This window comes from Danio rerio, chromosome 17 (genome assembly GCF_049306965.1).
Source record: "Danio rerio strain Tuebingen ecotype United States chromosome 17, GRCz12tu, whole genome shotgun sequence".
Taxonomy (NCBI): domain Eukaryota; kingdom Metazoa; phylum Chordata; class Actinopteri; order Cypriniformes; family Danionidae; genus Danio; species Danio rerio.
In genome coordinates, this window is record NC_133192.1 from 41,599,437 (window position 1) to 41,612,814 (window position 13,378).

Genomic DNA, 13,378 nt, shown 5'->3' on the forward strand with positions numbered 1-13,378 from the left:
CACACACAAGTGAAAGCTGCTCTCTCATTGGCTGTAGGCGATCGCTGATGTTACTTTCAGTCAAAACTCAATTCACACGGCATGATTTGAATCGCCGACAGCTCCAGATATTTAGCACGCAAAATATCTTGCAGGCATCGGCGACTCATCGGCGATTCTCTCAGATCGCGTCTTTGATCGTTCTTACTGTGTGATTGTCACTCACGTGCACGAGCAGCGATTTGCCTGTGATTTCAGGCATTTGTCGGCGATTTCTCTAACAAGTGCTAACATTGTCTTAACTGATGCTCAACACACACAAATCAGTTAAAATCTCAAAAAAGTACTTGGATTCAGTGAACATTTAAAAAACAATTCTATTCATAAATGAGTTATAAAATATTTAGTTTCTTTATGTTGTCCCACATTCCCTTCAAAAATTTTTGCGGTCTGAGTTTCTAATATTCATTCATTCAACCATGGCAAACGCACGGAGAATAAAGGCTTTTGCTTTTGCACTGCTTTATTTCGGACTCTGCGGAAACAGCTTCTCTCCCATGGTCCACGACAAAACTGAAAATTCCGTGCAACTGCCACAACGGGGCATATTCTGGCAGTCGTGTCCAAATGTTGTGCAGTGGAGGCGGGAGGTGGCTTAAGAGTGACCAATTATTTTTGTGTATAATATAATTTTTTTTATTATATCATTATTGGCATTATATATATATATATATATATATATATATATATATATATATATATATATATATATATATATATATATAAATATATATATATATATATATATATATATATATATATATATATATATATATATTTTTTTTTTTTTTTTTTCTGTTAATTATCTAGAAAGTCACATTTAAAATTTAAAATAGATTTAAAACCTATTTTACAAGAGAGACCTGTCCAAGATAACAGCCATAAAGTAAAACAATTTAAAAATACAACAACAGTACTTTACCACATTGAATCAGTCCTCTTAACAAAAAAGATCACATGCTTCCAATACCACTCTCTTTATAATGCCTTGAAATTCACAGAAATACACAATTTTATCTAGTTTTATGTCTTTTTCCTAATTATTCAATGCCTCAGGTGCATAATAACAAAACACAGTTTTCCCACTTCTGTACAAACTCCGGGTATATGAAAAAGCAAACACTTGAAAGAACATAGTTTGTAAATGCCAGAACTAAGACAAAAAAAAAAAAAAAAAGAGTATAAAGATACGCTGAAAGGTTACCTTACAAAGCTTTATAAATGTACCAATGCTGTTTTTCATTTATATAGCTAGTGATGCCCAGCCCACTATCTCATATAAAATGCAATGAGTACAGGATTTTGCATTTGTAGTTTCATATGTATAAAGATGTATTATTATTATTATACTTCAGTTTATTTCATTATATTTTGCTACAGATATTTTAGGCAGCACAGCATATTGGTTGGCTTATTAGTTTGTAAAGCTACTTGATATCCTTTTTTCCCCCTCTACAGGACCAGGTTGATGCCGCAGTGAAGCAGCTTTTGGCTCTGAAGGCTGAATATAAGCAGGGGACAGGGCAGGACTACAAACCTGGAGTTCCTACTGCTAAGGCTTCTCCGGCATCATCGTCATCTCCAGCTCAGCTTACTGTTGCCTCCACCCCTGCAGCGTCTGCCCCATCAGACAGCTCTCCTCAAGCCATTTATGACCGTGTCTCGCAACAAGGAGACCTAGTGAGGAAACTGAAAACAGAAAAGGCACCCAAGGTTTCTGAATAATCTTATTTTGGTCAAATCTTTAAAATATCTTTATTAAAACAAGCTTCAAAACTGATTAATATCACTTTCACAATTTTACAGGATCAAGTTGATGCAGCTGTAAAACAGTTGCTGAACCTTAAAGCTGAATACAAACAGCAAACTGGACAGGAGTACAAACCAGGTGCACCTCCTTCATCTGGTTCTGCCACTGCACAGTCTAACCCCACCCCACCTCAATCTAGCTCCTCCCAGCCCCAGTCCAGCTCCTCCCCTCAGGCTCAAGCACTGTTTTCAGACATAGCCCAGCAGGGGGAGCAAGTGAGACGACTTAAAACCGAGAAAGCACCTAAGGTTTGTTTGTGAACACATTCTGATAATTGCCAATTTTTTAGTCCTTAACGCTCATTAGCACTTATGTAAAATGTTTTTAGGAGCAGGTCGATAAAGCAGTAAAAACTCTACTTGAGCTGAAGGGTCAGTATAAAGCTCTCACAGGGGAAGAGTACAAGCCTGTGACCACTCCTGGAAATTCTGGAGGAGAAGACAAGAGCCGCAAAGAGCGGGAGAATAAGTCTGAGAAGCAGGGAGGAGGAGGTGGAGGAGGACGCAAGCAGCAGAAAGGAGGAGAGAAACCTCAACAAGGTCAAGAGTCTGGAGCAGGTGGAGCAGGAGAGGGCCAGGGGCCAAAGAAACAGACACGGTGAGAAGCAACGCCATATTGGGTTAGAGCTGGATGATATCGCCAAAATGTTTCATTTATATTTTGTTTACAAACCGAGCAGTTCAAAAGTGAATCGGAGTGTTTCATACATGGTTAGAAAGTCAGGATGTGCAAGGAAGAAGCTTTAATTCAAGTAAAGTTATTTATGAAGTGATTTTAAAAACAAGTGTTTACCAAAGTGCTGTACAAGCATACACCATCTAAAACAAAGGACAAATAAAACCAACAGAAGACTCTCATATGGTATTAAAAGTTAAAGAGTACAAATAAATTTTAAAGGGGTGGGCCAGAGTGTACTTTTAAAGGGCCACGAATCCCCCATCTTAACAGGGTATTTTCACACCTCTAGTTTGGAAAAAGTCAGGAAAGTGGGTGTGTCCAGCTCTGTTTAGGTGGGAGTGTCTAAGGAGGGAAAGAGGGAAGGTTTTGCATAAAAATTGGAGTTTCCGTTTGGGCACGCGCTGATTTCCACAGAGGCACAACAAACACACAGACACAGGAGAAAGACAGTGACGGTTTACATAGACATAAGTAATCAAATGATTTGCCAAATTATTAATTTGTGGACTTAAACTGCGGTTTGGCACTTTCACTTTCATTCAGGAATATTTCATGCACGCCCCCTGTGACAAACAAGATATTGCATACAAGGAACTGCTAGAAGAGTGTAGTTTTAATGGAATGCATGATACCGCATGGTAAATGGGAGAAAAAACCTCCAGAATTTTTAGTAACTTAGATGCAGAAATTGCTGTAAAAATTCTACTTGACGATAATAATAGTTTGATTGTGGTGTTTACATTCACAATCAAACTGTCTTTGGAGAGCAGCATTTACAGCAGACCTTCAGTCCATAATATTAGAATGATATTAATGTACTGTAAACTTAGTAACTCAATCATTTTGACTTGGGTATGTCTTTAAACACTGAAAGAGTACTGCTGATGATACAAACTAACTTTGGCATCTGAATAAACAAACAAAGACCACTGATCGCTTACTTACCAAATCTGTAGAGACAGGACAATCAACACCAACTGGAACTGCATCTTTTTTAAAAGGAGACGAGCGGCAAACTCGGATTTCACCATTTCTAGATGTGAAAAGCTCTTGGGTAAAAAATGTTCTGTACAAACGTATTTCTGCCGCGCGTACTGTAATCCAGACGTGAGTCCAACTGTGCTCTCATAGCAGGGAATGAAAACAAAACGTTTGTTGCAGCACATTTATTAACGCAACACTGACGACCCATGTCTTCAAACAATTCTTCTTTTTCCACTTGTTTTGGCAACACAGTGTGGAATCTTGCTGCCATTTGAACACTGTAACAGGTAAAGACAGTCCTCGGTGTCATCGTACATATTAATGAAGTTGCACCGCATACACAATAGAGCGCGCTGATTGGTTGGAGCCAAGTCTTTCTCATGAATTAATGCTGCACACTCAGAGATGACACGATACACTCGCAGGTACAGACATCCAATGCAATGTGCGCTCATGCTTCATTTGTAGAAAATCAGGTTGTTTTTCATATATCTTTAATTATATATTGCTACTCAGCTAACATGAAAATGACTATAATATTTTCTAGTTCCTCTGAGCCCCTGCTTTCAAGAGGCTCTGATTGGTCAGCCAACATAATGTGCTGTGATTTGCAGATCAGCTCCACGTCCCTAGGAAGCATCACATCCAGTCACTAGCACGCGATGTGCCTCCGTTCTGTAAAGTGTGAGCCGTTCTGTAAAGTGTGAGCCTGAAGGAAACAGCTGAACCTCATGTCTGCTCTCTAAAATAAAATCTGACAAGTGTCTTTCTTATATATTAGGGCCATAAACATGTTAAAGTAATATGAAAAGTTCACATATCTTTTGCGAGTTTGTTATTTGAGATGTAGAACGCAGGGAAAGCAACTACATAGAAAGACACTGCAGCGCTGGTGAAGAGTGTGGGTGTATACAGCAGTTTGACGGATAAATATGAATTTGTAGCTAAAATGTTAGTGTTACCGGTGCCAAACAGCATTTCTCGTTGATAACATTGTTTATGTCCTTGTTACAACATACCGTTAACGCTAGACACTATGCATGTAATAGATCACTTTTAACAACTGAAAAATACTCACAGGTCATAGCTCACAATCCACAGCTGCTTTTTTTATGGTTGGATGAGTTTTTAGCTGAATCCAGCACTGAAATGGGAGAGATTCTGGAAGCTGTCCTTTGCTAAATGCTAGAGCTATATCTTTTTTTTAATTCTCAGGAACGTAATTAAAATTAAATTGTAAGTACTTCTCTCTTTGTGTCGTGTCCTTTGGAAGCCCAAATACAGAAACAGAAGAAGCTCTGTGAAAATAGCAGTGTTAGATGGCATTTTAGCTTTCTCTGCTACATTATAGCGCCTCTGGCTGCAGAGGTTTACGTCCGTGGTGAATGTGCATAACCTGAAGCGTTTGTGATCTCACTAATCCGGACTTATATGTATTTTTTTTGTAGTCCCCAAACTTTGTTTGCTGTAAGCTTTGCTAAGCTAACTCTGTAAAAGCCAATGTCTCCCTTTGCATTGACCTTCAAGCATATCACAATCAGAGATGTTGTTTGTTCACACAGCTACATTACACATCAACTAAAGTTTAAAATACGTTATTGTAGTGGACCACCCCTTTAAGACTAATTTAAAAACAGAAAGGCTTTTGGTCCTTTAACAATAATTTAACAATAATTACGAATAACAGATTTATCAGTATGGATTACTGATTTAAATTGTACCCAGTTAATTAATTTATGTATAATGACACATTTTTCTAATCCTCTATTTATCTTTATTTGACAGGTCAGGCTTTTAAGTGGCACCAAAATGAGGCACTGAAATTTACATTCTGATCTATATTGGTTTCAGTAGCTAAACCAGATGGCACATGGTGTCAAATGCCTTTTTTAACAAGGTTTTGAAGTTGTGAATGGAGGCTTGAGAAAGTTTTGCAGTGATTTTAGTACTGACAAAACTGGTTATGTCCTCCAAGAGTAAACCACAAATACAGTCTGTTCAGTCTGACTTCTTTTTTCAGATTGTAAGCTGTGTCTATGAACAGTTTTCTAAAAGATATCAGGTTGTCTTTTAGGTAAAACAGGATCTCAATAGGCTATTTTGTATTTTTTAAACTTAGGTTAGGACTGGAGGCAAAGAAAGAGGAGAACCTGGCTGATTGGTACTCACAGGTACACACTTCTTCATTTAATAAAAAGGAGCTTTAATATTAGCAGATTTCTTATGGTTGAGGTGTATTTGCTTTATTCAGGTGATCACGAAGGCTGAGATGATCGAGTACTATGATGTCAGCGGCTGTTACGTGTTGAGGCCCTGGTCTTATTCTATCTGGGACGCCATCAAAGAATTCTTTGACCGAGAGATCAAGAAGCTGGGTGTGGAGAACTGCTACTTCCCCATGTTTGTGTCTCAGGCTGCATTGGAGAAGGAGAAAACGCACATTGCTGATTTTGCACCTGAGGTAAATAACTGTGAAGTATAGTCAAGAGCAAGCTACTTGTTTTCTGCACATTTTTGTTATGGCACATCATATTCTGACAAACCATTAAAAAAAACAACAACAATATAATCAGTGTAGATGAAAAGAGTCTGCTATCTGGTTTCAGCACATTTACAGTAAAAAAAAATGTGTTGAGAATTCAGTCAGATACAAAAGAAACCATGGCATTTTCAGCAGTGGCTGAACTTAATGCTTCTTAATAGATACTGCATTCTAAAGCTCAACAGAAATGAATGTGATTAATGCTTGGCTGTACTAAGCAATGTAATTCTGTGATTGGACAATTTTCATTCATTTTAAAATGCTACTTGACAGCAGTAACACTTTTAGTAGTAATTAGTAATAAGATGTTAGTACTAGTACTTGGTGTTTTAGTTATTAAATAAACATGTTAATAAATATTTAAAACAGATCAATATATATTATGGAGGTAAGATGTTTAATGTCTCTGTGCTATTAAAGGCTTAATAATTGGTTTACAAAAATAAATGAATAAATATATTAAATACGCAGTTTTTTAAGGGTGTTTACACAAAAGAGACATTTTCTAAGCTGACACTTACAAAGGCTTATACAGACTTGAAAAATATTGATTTATTTTAATAACCTGATCACATAAAAGACTCATAAAGGATAATATTGTGCATTTACACTAGTGTTTATTATAATGCATCTAATCTAATTATATGATAAAGTAAATTTGTTTGTAGCATCTCAGTGTATCAGATAAGAATATATATTACAAAGTGGAAAGAATGAAATTATTAAGGTGCTATTTAGGGCTCATTAATGTGGGTAACAGGTAAATATAATATGAATGACAGCTCTTATCAAATGTCTTTAGGTTGCTTGGGTGACGAGATCAGGAAAGACTGAGCTGGCGGAGCCCATCGCTGTGCGTCCTACTAGCGAAACCGGTAAGCAGTTGTATATGAGTGTGACTGCATTCTCATCTCCTATATAAATATATTTATTTCCATTAATACATTTTCATGAATTCCTTTTCTGCTTGCGTTGCTGCAGTGATGTATCCTGCTTATGCCAAGTGGGTTCAGTCGCACAGAGACCTGCCAATCAAACTCAACCAGTGGTGCAACGTCGTGGTCAGATTCAGCCTCAGTGATACCTCAATTATTGCTAAAATAGAGGGGTGCATGCATTCATTCATTCCTTTTCTTGCTTTTTTTAGCGCTGGGAGTTCAAGCATCCGCAGCCATTTCTGAGGACCCGAGAGTTTCTTTGGCAGGAGGGACACACTGCATTCGCCACGAAAGAGGAAGCTACAGAGGAGGTTAGATGTGTTTTATCACGCCTCGCTCATAAGTTGCTATTTGTATTCTGGTTGTGCCATGTTTCTGAACCTTCCGCTCTTTTTGTCCATGTCCACAGGTTTTGCAGATTCTGGATCTGTATGCTCGGGTATACGAGGAGCTGATGGCCATCCCTGTGGTTAAAGGCAGGAAAACAGAGAAAGAGAAGTTTGCAGGAGGAGACTACACCACCACTGTGGAGGCTTTCATCTCAGCAAGCGGCAGAGCTATTCAGGTGAGCCTTTGAAACGTTGTTTGTGTTTTTGCTATGGCCAGAATCTACAGCATGTCTCAAGACAATTATTAAAAGCAGCACTACCGCTTTTTATTATTCCATGATATCTTAACAATGCATGCAAGTAGGACAGTGGAACAGTTTGGCATCTTTATGAATATTTTTGCTTATTATTTGCTGTAATTGCTTACATTTTTTTTAGACCAGACATGCCTGTTGTTCTTGAAATGCTGCAAACAACAACAGACAAGAGTACAGCGGGCAGAGTGCCTGTTTTATACCTGATAATAAAAGTGCACTAAATAATATTTGAAAAACACCTTTGGCAAATGTGTCAGACCTAGAGTTGTCAAAATTAGTGACTTGGGTACCAATTTATACTGACATTTGTGTGATGCTAAGCACATTCTTTCACTGTTTACATGGTCAACAAATGTCACCTTGATTGTAGAGTTGACTGTTCACCAAGCAGTAAAAACAGATACAGTGGAGCATTTGAAGCTCTGCCTATCAGCCGATCCATCAGTGCATTGCTAAATTTTTACCAGGAAACGGATGTTTTAAAAATGTCAGTATCGATTGGTGCCAAAACAAACTTTAATCAGGCAATCAGCAGTAAGGGGTGTGTCTAGTAATGTCAAAAAATGGCAGAGTTCCTGTTTGGTTTGGGATTTTTGTATTGTGCTTGTCATATATTAACATCAGTTGGCAAAATTTGCTTTGTACTCCTTTAACATGTTTTCATTGAAGTCAGCCAAAATGCAGTACAGTTTCTGTTTATTCTAAAGTACAGATTGTCTGCAGGGTCTTAAAGTTTTAAAATGTCATAAATTTTAAAAACAGAATTTTAGCCCTTAAAGTCCTAAATTTACTGAAATATTGTGTTGTAAGTCTTAAATCATTTTAAACAGTTCTTAATTTTCCTACCTCCATGTAATGGGAGTATACCCAATCGGGCTGACACGCATCCAATTCCCAACAATCCATCTCAATAAACAATGCTTTTATTCATTAACACTATTTACTATTGAATTTGTCTTCCTTTAAATAACTTAAGAATATAAGTTCTCCATGTGTTTATAGCTACATGGTGAGGACACTGACTAGGACACACTATTGTGCATACATTTACTTTATTATAGTTTTTAAAACTTGTCAACTAGAGCTTGCTTGTTTTGACACAGTATTTAAAATATGAGGCTAAAACATTACTCATTAAAAAAAATATTAGTCAAGTAAAATATTTTCCATCGATCCAACCTGGCCATAAGATAAATACTAAGTATTTAGCCAAGTGTACGTCTGAAAATGTATTCATAATGGTCTTAAAAAGGTTGTTATATTGATTGGTGAAACCTGCAGAAACCCTGAAAGTAGGAGGATACAAAATAACACTAACTAAAATCATTCCCAGTTCCTGCCGTACAAACATGCAAAAAAGTGGGTACTTCCACCAGTAGTTCTAGAAACTATGAAACAACCCTGTAGTGTGTAAAAGTCTTAAAGAATATTCCGATGGAATGTGTAAGAGAACTTGTAGGATCTAAATCAGTGTTTCTCAACCACGTTCCTGGAGGACCACCAGCTCTGCACGTTTCCCATGTCTCATTTACCAAACACTCCTGATTCAGATCATCAGCTAATTAGCAGAAACTGAAAGACCTGTAATGGGTGTGACAAACAAAGGAAACATCCAAAACATGCAGTGTTGGAGGTCCTCCAGTAACGTGGTTGAGAAACACTGATCTAAACCCCTCTCTATCATTCCCTCAGGGTGCCACATCTCATCACCTGGGCCAGAACTTCTCCAGAATGTTTGAAATCGTTTTTGAAGACCCTAAGAAACCAGGCGAGAAGCAGCTGGCCTATCAGAACTCTTGGGGAATCACCACACGCACCATTGGAGTCCTGACGATGGTTCATGGAGACAACATGGGTCTGGTGCTGCCACCCAGAGTAGCATGTCTACAGGTACCTTGGAGATCCAGCCTTTTCTTCTGGTTTAGAATGAATCGTAATGATAAATGCAAACTCACGCTCTGATTGTCAGGTCATCATCATACCTTGTGGCATCACAGCCACTTTGCCTGAAGCGGAAAAAGATCTTCTGTTGGACCAGTGCTCCAAATACCTTTCCAGACTTCAGAAGGCTGACATCAGGGTTAAGGCTGATCTGCGGGACAACTATTCACCTGGATGGAAGTTCAATCACTGGGAGCTGAAGGTATGGAGGTTGTTCATCTCTCAGTGTGATCGCATCGATGTTTAACGGTTTTATGTCTGACATCCTGTTGTGTATGAATGCAGGGTGTGCCAATACGGTTTGAGGTCGGTCCAAAGGACTTGAAGCAGGGCCAGTTTGTAGCTGTAAGAAGAGACACTGGAGAGAAGATCACAGTGAAGGAGGCTGACGCAGAGAAGAAAATCCCAAACCTTCTGGAGGAGATCCAGAATAACCTCTTCAAACGGTCTGAAGAAAACACCTGCTTTCTAGATCTTCTCATGTCAGCGTTTCTGTCTGATGCAGAACAATTAAGCATTGTTTTTTCATCACAGGGCCTCTGATGATTTGAACAAACACATGGTTGTGGCTGATACGATGGAACAATTCCAGAAAGATCTGGACCAGGGGAGAGTAAGTGAACCGTTTAATCTTTAAGACTTTTAACACTTTTACCATCAAAGGAATCAGGAATATGCCTAATTTATGTTATTTTGTCACAGATTGTACAGATTCCCTTCTGTGGAGGCATTGAATGTGAGGACTGGATTAAGAAAACCACCGCCAAGTAAGACCAATTTCTCCATTTCTTGTGTTGTTATTCACAAATAACTATTACGCAATTTTTCTAACTCTGTGTTTACGCCAGATGCGGCATGCTCTGATAAATTGTGCTAATCACACGTAAATATACGTGGGAACATTTTGATTTTACTCGCTTCATTCGCAAATCCACCTTACAATAAACGCGGATTCGCTTCACGGGCAGGACTTCTGTCTGCCCAGTGACTCTGGCTTAATTGCTAAATGGCTAACATGGATTTTATTGAGAAAGTAGCTGTTTATGTGCTTTATAAAGGTTGAAAAACACTGTTGATTTATTTGAAGCCATGTCTGAGTCCACTAGATCCTTTTGGAGGTGCACCCTGCTCCATGAGTTCATATACTGCTCCAGAATCTTAAATTGGATGATGGAAGCTTGCAGAGGTGCTTACGACTGAACCGAGGCCGCTTAACGCTTCTTCTGCTTTTGGTGTGAATGCAGCATTACACAGGCTTGAAACCAATTTTCATTGCAAAACACTCATAAATGGTAATCTCCACAATCAGGCCTTTCTAGAATATAAAGTGGGCAGGTATGGGTACCAAAACTGGTACCGGTAACCAACTATAAAAGACAGAAGTATCGATAAGCTTTGACGTAAACTGGTTTGCTATCGATACTGGAGAATTATTGCTAAATAAATGTTACCTATAGCAGCATAATTTAACTCACCAACCTTTTGCACTTTGGCGTTTTTGTTATTTGTCTGCACTGTTGGCGATCTAACATAACAAATGTTCGTCCAATAGTACAACAGCGAGCGCGTCAAGTATAAAAGCCTTTAAAGTTCTGGGCTATACGGCGAAAGTTTAAATCAGCATGTACACGGAGCTTGTTCATGCCAAGCACACACAACATGAGACTCGCAACACACACCGCTCGTGGACTCGTCAGCTTTTAGTCAACTTGCGCTTAATAGAGTGATGGTGGCGGAGAGAACTTAACGGTCAAGAATATGGTTGTATATCCCTGAGTAAACACAGACAATGCCCTGCAGACAGGCAAATGCAAAGGCTTTGAATGCTTGGCTACTAACTTTACATCATCCACATCTGTATGCTAGCAGTCAATCACATAAGGTCTCTCTAAATTAGGATAATATTAATAGTTTAATAAACTCACTCATTCGGTTAAATAAATCTTGAACATTAAAAATGCTTTTACATCACTGAATTTCCAATAAATGATAAATTATAAACTATACTCATTAAAAATGATAAAACAGCTTATTTTTACATTGCAAGCTTCAAAACTGTATTACTTTTAATCCCAAACAAAGTTAACTTGTTTATGTGAATGTGTTAATGATAAATCATAAACATTAACCACAACTGATTGTTTAACTGCATTTTGTAACTCAGATAGGCTATATTCTGTTTTGGAAAAACAGAAAAACCCACAAGGCTTTGAAAACGTCATGGAAAGTATATTTACATTTAGTCATTTAGCAGACGTTTTTGTCCAAAGTGACTTAAGCTGCGGCCACACTAGAGCTTGTGCTACAAAATTCTGTCGTATGTGAAAAGGGGCTGAAATATGAAAATATGATTGCTCCATATTTTAAATTTCTTGTTCAAAATGATCTTTTATTGGTCTAACGCAATCACGTGATGCGATTTCACTGGTAAGAATTCACCAAGCTTGAACTTACGAATGCAGTGAAATGCGAAACATGTCGCACGTGCTTGCGTTTCTGGTCTGCTGCATTCGCATGCCTATGAATAAAAGTCTATGAAGCGAAAGTTCAATGTGATTGCGGCTTTACAATAAAAGTCGTTTTGCTTATTATTACTAGTTTAACAAACTATTAAGATTATCTAAAATTAGTTTGAGAAATATCTGTATATTGGAATGAAGGTTAGTTGTTTTTACTTTTTTTCTTGGCCAAAAACATGATCTCACATCATTAGTGCTGTGTAAGCATCTATTTTTACATAAATATAAAAATCAATTTAAACTAAAGTGATTATTGCGTGTTTTATCATATGCTGTAATAAATTTGAACGCTCATAGTTTTTCTTATGATTTACCATCTTTATGTCGACATTGTATTAAACATTAGGTCATGAAAATTGACTTGAAAGTCCAGGAAAAGGCATAACATTTTTGTAGTAAAAATGTGTATGAGTCCTGAAAGTAGTAATACTGTTAAAACCTTAATGATACTCATGCCTTAAAGTCAGCTATGTTGTAGTATAGATCCAAAAATAGTAACCATGGTATTTTTTTATTTTATTTTATAGATTGTACTTTATAAAAACAATTTATTATCTCTGTTTATCAATTCTGTGTGAAATAAATTGTTGGTGTTAGTATCAGTTATATACGTTAACAAATGTAATATCAAATTTATCCACTGTGGAAAGTGTTTTCAAAATGCTTTGTTCTTCCCCGTCTCCATGTGAGCAGAAGGACAAAACGGAAAGAAAAAGATGTTACCTTTAACGCACTCTTTATTTCCTGTGCCTTCAGGGATCAAGACCTGGAGCCTGGTGCTCCTTCAATGGGAGCCAAGAGTCTGTGTATCCCCTTCAAACCCTTAAAGAATCTCCAGGCCGGTCAGATGTGTGTCAGCGGCAAAGAGCCCGCTCAATACTACACGCTGTTCGGTCGCAGTTACTAAAACCACGTGCTCAAACTTATTATTAAATGCACTTGCAGGATAACTCTAAGACCTCTGTCATCATCTCTAGCCACTCAAAAATAATGCTTTTTTAATATATTTTAGAGGAATCCCCTCTATTTTTCTGGCCACAGGTTTAATAGCTGACCGGCATGTGGGTGTTGGGCTGAGTTTAGATGTTTAGATGCTGTACTAAACCTTTGCACATCTTTGTCCTAAATAAATGTCTGACCATTGTAATAAACTAAACATTATCTGTAATAAAGGGATTCTTCATTTCTATTATTTTCTGTGATCTTTGAGAATTATTTGCTCTGTTTACATTCAGAATTAAGAAACGCTTTGTGAATTGTAAGTTGCTTGGGAGCATAGAG

At 37.7% G+C, this 13,378-nt stretch overlaps 1 protein-coding gene and 1 non-coding gene across 3 annotated transcripts in view; both read left to right on the forward strand.

The window, feature by feature from the left end:
* The window catches only part of eprs1 (glutamyl-prolyl-tRNA synthetase 1), a 42,471-nt gene extending 29,182 nt beyond the window's left edge, over positions 1 to 13,289 (forward strand). For both annotated transcript variants that reach the window (XM_009293210.5, NM_001288652.1), the window contains 15 exons: positions 1,498 to 1,752; positions 1,846 to 2,097; positions 2,178 to 2,446; positions 5,631 to 5,682; positions 5,763 to 5,972; positions 6,856 to 6,928; positions 7,035 to 7,114; positions 7,201 to 7,302; positions 7,401 to 7,556; positions 9,330 to 9,527; positions 9,607 to 9,780; positions 9,864 to 10,024; positions 10,113 to 10,191; positions 10,281 to 10,345; positions 12,854 to 13,289. In XM_009293210.5, the coding sequence (XP_009291485.1) occupies positions 1,498 to 1,752; positions 1,846 to 2,097; positions 2,178 to 2,446; positions 5,631 to 5,682; positions 5,763 to 5,972; positions 6,856 to 6,928; positions 7,035 to 7,114; positions 7,201 to 7,302; positions 7,401 to 7,556; positions 9,330 to 9,527; positions 9,607 to 9,780; positions 9,864 to 10,024; positions 10,113 to 10,191; positions 10,281 to 10,345; positions 12,854 to 13,004 (2,277 nt within the window). In that variant the 3' untranslated portion in view covers positions 13,005 to 13,289. The remainder of the gene's footprint in view (positions 1 to 1,497; positions 1,753 to 1,845; positions 2,098 to 2,177; positions 2,447 to 5,630; positions 5,683 to 5,762; positions 5,973 to 6,855; positions 6,929 to 7,034; positions 7,115 to 7,200; positions 7,303 to 7,400; positions 7,557 to 9,329; positions 9,528 to 9,606; positions 9,781 to 9,863; positions 10,025 to 10,112; positions 10,192 to 10,280; positions 10,346 to 12,853) is intronic.
* Positions 5,425 to 5,558, forward strand: LOC137488205 (small nucleolar RNA SNORA47). Its single transcript, XR_011007146.1, has one exon. It is a non-coding gene; the product is annotated as a small nucleolar RNA SNORA47 (small nucleolar RNA).
* Positions 13,290 to 13,378: the final 89 nt, after the last annotated feature.